Below are 6,000 nucleotides of genomic sequence, written 5' to 3' on the forward strand. Positions count from 1 at the left end.
GATAGTAAGTAACAATTTTGACTTACAATGAGCATTTTTTTTTTATCATGACTAACTTATCTTTTCTTTTTCTTTCACTTTTGGGTATGGGCTTCCCTAAGGACCAGCAGAGTGGACCAGAATTGTAGCTGAAATGATTATCAACATTTCCTGCTTGACTAATGGACTAACCATTTCAGCACTGATTTCAATAAAAGACTGGAAGACTCACTATTGATTTTTGGCTGTTAAAGTTTGGGCTTGATGAGAATACCTTCAACTCAGCAGGGAATCCCGCAATGATTATTTTTTTGATTGACTTCCTTCATGATCTGTGTCTTTGGATTTTTGAGGGCTTTGATTCCCACCGGCATCCATGTCTTACTCTGTAAGGTTCCTGCTAAATCCATTGATCAGTATCACTCCCCTCCAGAGACTTCTCAGGTGGCCCGGTCTTTCACACAAGCTCAGGATCATACCTACCCCCGCCCCCCAACAAAGGAGCTCAAATCCCCCTGGGGTCACTCTCATTACAGCGAGGGGACTGTCTAATCTTGCTCCTATATAGGTTCTTTTTATTTAGCGGGAATGAGAGAGGAAGACCCTTATCTCCAATGATGAATTTACTCTGAGACGTAAAAGGGAAAATCAATGGAGCACAGTTGCATTGAGGAGGTTTGTGAGTGTGTGTGTTTGCAGGGAGAAAACACACTAAATGAAATGGAGATATTCAGCAAGCATAGCACACAGTGCTCTGGGGTGAAGTGTGTGACTCCCTCGGGAGGGCAATGGGGTGAAGGGGAGATGTGTAATGGAACTCCAGTGACTTATTGGCTGGGCCCGGCAGTCGATGGGTTTGTGTATATTGACTGAGTATCCAGGTCCACTTGATATTTCAATAGTGAGGGAGAGGGAAGGGAGAAAGGAGGGGGTCAGGAGGCCGATGCCATTTTACAACCCTAAACCAACGATAATCTAGTCTGTTCCACATGGTTTAAAATGAAGGCTGATGAGAAAATACCACAAAGCTAGCACTTGAAAAACACTCTTAATGTTGGCTCCAATATTGTATTAAAAGAGAAATGGTTATTGGGAGAATATTCATTTGACTTTATATTTGCAATCAAAAACTTAAATCAATCTAAAAGGTGTTTTGCTGGTTAAGCATGCAAGGGTATTTTCCTTGCTATTTATTCATCATGCTTTGTTGGGTAGGTATGTATGTAATGTAATCAACTACTCATTACATAATAAAAACTACATACTACTTACTTTCATTACCCAGCACAGCTCCATCAAGGAGCCTATAAACAACACTGAGGCCTCCACATGGTGCATATTTTGTATTTTACATGTTTAGAAATAGAAATTGAGAAAATTGAGACATATTATTTCAACAAGCAGCTACAGGATCTATCAACTGCTAGATTAACATTAGGCCTGGTGAGTGTAGCACTCTAAAAGTATCTCAGCCCACAGTAAAGTTGAAGACTTCATGCACCCTCGAACTCTCAACAACACAGGCTAATTACTAAATGTGGCTAAGAACACATAACATGTAAGAAACTTAGGAGTTACCAGGAGTGGCATTTCTCCTCCTCCACTGAACGCACAGAGACCAGTCTGATATCAGACCTGCATCTCCCATTAAGTCAGCAAACAATTCTACCCTCCAAATTACTGAAGTGATGATGATGTAATTACTGAATTGCAGTCCCTTACTCATTGCTAAAAAAGTAATCACAGCAGTACATTACTGGCCACCACTGTTGATTATAAACTGGTGGTAAAGGAATTATAGTCAATGTTCTTATAATGACAATGTATAAAATGACAATGTGAAAACAATATTATATGTGAGTGGTTCGCTCATAATGATGTATTTACAGAGTTATCACCTGAATCAGTTCCCCTTGGCTTTATGGAGCTTGATAGTGAGTTTCAACTCATTGTTTAGCTGTCTGCCCCACAACCTAACTGGTTTGGTTCACTCAAACTGCTCTCATAGTGTCAGGCAGCTGTTTTAAGTGAAAAAAAAACCCTCTAAAAACCCACTATACACCTCAATTATTGCATGTTGAAATGAACCACAGTTTCCTGATGTTATCATTTATTTCTACCTTTTTTATACAGGTCTTCAGTCTGATCTTGAACCAGCCAACCTGGAGGCGAAGCTTGAGGAGAGTCCCAGGAGCTCAGTTATGCTGACGCCAGTATCTGAGGTTTCCCCTGTGGAGTTGGTCACCCTTTCCCCTCCTCAAATTTCACCTTCCTCACAGCTCTCAGAGACTGCCTCAGACACCAGCGTCCCAGATGTCGCCGAGGCTGCCGAGGCCGGGGTCCTGACCATTGAGTCAGGCAGCCATGCAGACACATCCAGCACAAATGGGGAGCCACGTACAGATGAGGACAAGGACCCCAAGAAGAGCAAGGCTCACCTCCACTGTCCTGTCTGTAAAGTCACAGTCAACTCTGTCTCCCAACTGGAAGCACATAACAGCGGTAAAAGGCTTAAAATTTAAAATTGCTTTTTTTAAAAGGCTTTAGGTTTTGGGGATGTGAACATCAAATACATGCCTGTAATATTATTTAATTTGAATGACAACAAACCTGCCAACTCTCTACTCCACCAGGTACAAAGCACAAAATGATGCTGGAAGGTCACAGTGTTCTGCCTCGACGCAGGGGCAAAGTGGTGGCAGCTCGTGCAGGCTGCAAGAGCAAGCGGCTGGCCAGCAAAGGCAGTGTCGGGGTGCCCAGCAAGAACTTTCATTGTGAAGTGTGTGAGATTTTTGTGAACTCTGAGACCCAGCTTAGCCAGGTAAGGCTCAGAGGAAACATGATTATTTGGATCATATTGCAAATACTGTATGTATAGTTGAGCATTTAATGCACTTCTTACATTGTGGATTGGTCAAATTTGAGTTGGTACAAATTAATGGATGGGGAGTTTTTATTCACATTATAGCTTCTGATAAAGAAATGGACAGAAAAGTGTGTGTGAAGCCGTGGCAACATACCGAACTTATAGATTTATAGACCATATTGAACTTTTAGCACCACAAGAGGCATCAGAACTTTCAAGGATCAGAGTAGGAGGACAAAACAGCAAGACTTATCACTCTGGGACTTCTCTATCCTTCCTGTGCTGTGTGAAATAAAAGATAGGAAGGGAAGTGTGGGCTTGGAGGTTCCTGCAGATTTGTCATTGCATACTAAGAGAGTGTTGCTAACCTAGGGTTTTGTTCAAAAGGGCATAGAAATGCTGTTGATTCTGAAAGCACTCTAACCCAGTCACATCAGGCAGTGGAGAAAATGTTGCATATAATTACCTCACCTCCACAGACAGATGACGTGGCGACAGAATTAATCAGAAAACAGAACTGCCTGCACATTGTTAGCAATTACCTTACACATCAAGAGACTGATATTACAAACTGAACTTAGACCAGACTGACCTCTAATGTGATAATTATAAAAGCTATCATAAATTATGTGTATTAAAATGATAAATATGAATGATGGGATTTTAAAGACCTAACTGAATCCAAGAGACCATTTTAGCCTCACCTTGATGGAGGATGGCTTAAATCAAAGCAGCAGTTTCATTTATAGCCACATGAATGAAGACATTCAAAGCAGATTGTGAGTGCTGAGTACATTCAAGCGGCAGCTATTTTTCCACATTAGACAGATATCATCTGATGCTATAACTAACTGCAAAGCTCCTCAGTGAGCAGGGATTTATTTACAACTCATTATTGCAAGCTACTAATGCCTCCTGTATTTAATTGTCTGGTTACATTGGCATCAAACCACATTGGGGAGGTAATTTCTCCCCTTTATATGTTCATTAAATACTACATCTGAGTGAAGGGATTGGTTCGGAAACTTTGCCTATGCTGAAGTGTAATGTAGAAAAGATACAGGATACGCTGGCATGTGTGAGCACCCAGGCTGCTTTAGACTTAAATGCATTCCACCAGTCTTATATAAACATGCCCTATCCCAGGAGTACATAAGCCTGCTAGTACTGCAGCTAGAGAAGGAGATAGTGTGGCAGCGGCAGAAAGTAGTGTGATGTAATTTCTGTGCACTTGAGTCGTACTCAATGTATCCATTATTAATTCAGCAGATAACATTTGAAGTTGTTCCACTGCGGTACAACAGATGCTTGTTAGCTCGCTAATGGTATTTCTGCTGGTCTCTGCAGCACATGAATAGCAGAAGGCACAAGGACAGGCTGGCCGGAAAACCACCCAAACCCAAATTCACCCCCCACAGCAAGAGCCAGCCAAGCTCCAGCTTAGCGGTAAGTCTCGGCATAAAGACACAGACAAACAAAACACTGTCACGCAAATATGCACACACACTCAAGGAAGACAAAAAAAACCTAATTGCCTTTCTCATACAGAAGATATGCTTGAACATGCTGTACACATGTGGAAAAAGTGGAATAAATTCAGTCCAGCTTGTAAACTAACTACTACTATATATATATATAATACCGGTTTCTCCGTTGCAGTTAACTGTGTTGACCCCAGCCCTGACAGACATACAGTTCAAACACACACACACACACACACACACACACACACACACACACAGATCTCATTACATTGTGCTTAGGGGCTTCTATGTCACGGTGAGGCCGCATGCTTGTGTGCCTGTACTGTCATTGAGGTTAAGTACACTGTTATACTCAATGAGTCCCCTACCCCTGAGAGAGGTCTGAGATGGTCCTGCTCTCCCCCACTGACCAGGTCTGACAACAGCAGCCTGAATCAGCACTCCAGATTAATCACTTTTCTGCTCCTGTCATATACACACCTCCCCACTTTTCCTTCTCTCCATACTCCTCCTCTTCCCCCTCCATCCTACAGAACGTGAGATGGAGTGGCTATGCAGGCGTGGCTGTGTCTGCCATGAAGAAAGCGTTCAGCCAGTACAATCTCACCTCCCTCTCCTCGCAGGTCAGTGGCAGGAGAGGCCGAGACTGGGGTTGGATTGGGGGGCGAGAACTTCAGATGGCTGAACTTTAGGCCTGGTCAGGGGTAGGGGACAGAGCAGAGATAATGAAAAGGGATATATCTGTCTGAGTGTTTTTTTTTTTTCTTTTTTCCATGGGGTGCTTCTCATTTTTTTTTCATTGTGTCATTGTGAAGTGGGAGGAGCTGTTTTCGTTGCCCCTGGTTTCTGGAAAAAATTTCCCATAGACAATGTTATATGACTCACATTTGGAGCACTTCTAAGGCTTTAATGGGCATGTAACTCTCCCATGAATTATCAAGTTCTTAAATAACAAGTCAAAGGTGCAATGCTGTGGACATAAACACTTCAGGGGAGAAGTTAACAACAACTCCCAAGGTACTTTCAACAAGAAACATCAAATCACAGTGCTTAAAATTCTGTTACCTGTGCCAATAACTGGAGGAGAAAACTGAATATATAATCTTAAACTTAAACGTTTAGCGACAATGATGATAGCGTCTAAAAAAAGTTCAAATGGGGGGAAACATTTCCCTCCTACTTCGCAACTTTATGGATGGATGGACATCCTAGTCTGTTGATCCTTTGCAAAGCTGATGGAGATCTCTGGAAACTGTGCCAAAATATTTTGTAGGCTTGTTTATAAGTAATTTTATAGTTTGTTCAGTCGCAGAGGACATCAGCTGTCAGTTTGGATTCACAACAGTTAGATGAAAATGGCAGCCCTGAAACACTGCAAGAAGAACATTAAAACATTCATAAAAATGTTTGCAGCAGTCTCCTTTCATCTGTATATTTGGTATATTCCCAACAATTGTTACTTAGCCAATAAATTGCTAAATATGGAAGCAACAGTGTGTGTGATATGTAAGTGTTGTATTTAGCAATTCTGTTGGGGGGGAAAAACAAAACATTTCAACACATCACTATTACAATTTACACTACAGCTGCTGTTCTCTGTGAATGAGCAAACTTAAAGCCTTTCTAAACCCAACTGTCAAGCCTGTAGTAGTGGGTATTTGATTAGAAGGC

General features: G+C 41.8%; 1 protein-coding gene across 1 annotated transcript in view; it reads left to right on the forward strand.

The window, feature by feature from the left end:
* Positions 1 to 6,000, forward strand: part of LOC123967290 (zinc finger protein 385C-like) — a 611,432-nt gene that overhangs the window by 9,028 nt on the left and 596,404 nt on the right. The window contains exons 3-6 of the mRNA XM_046043354.1: positions 2,113 to 2,481; positions 2,613 to 2,800; positions 4,193 to 4,291; positions 4,863 to 4,952. Of these exons, the coding sequence (XP_045899310.1) occupies positions 2,113 to 2,481; positions 2,613 to 2,800; positions 4,193 to 4,291; positions 4,863 to 4,952 (746 nt within the window). The remainder of the gene's footprint in view (positions 1 to 2,112; positions 2,482 to 2,612; positions 2,801 to 4,192; positions 4,292 to 4,862; positions 4,953 to 6,000) is intronic.

The sequence above is a fragment of the Micropterus dolomieu genome, linkage group LG02, assembly GCF_021292245.1.
Source record: "Micropterus dolomieu isolate WLL.071019.BEF.003 ecotype Adirondacks linkage group LG02, ASM2129224v1, whole genome shotgun sequence".
Lineage (NCBI taxonomy): Eukaryota > Metazoa > Chordata > Actinopteri > Centrarchiformes > Centrarchidae > Micropterus > Micropterus dolomieu.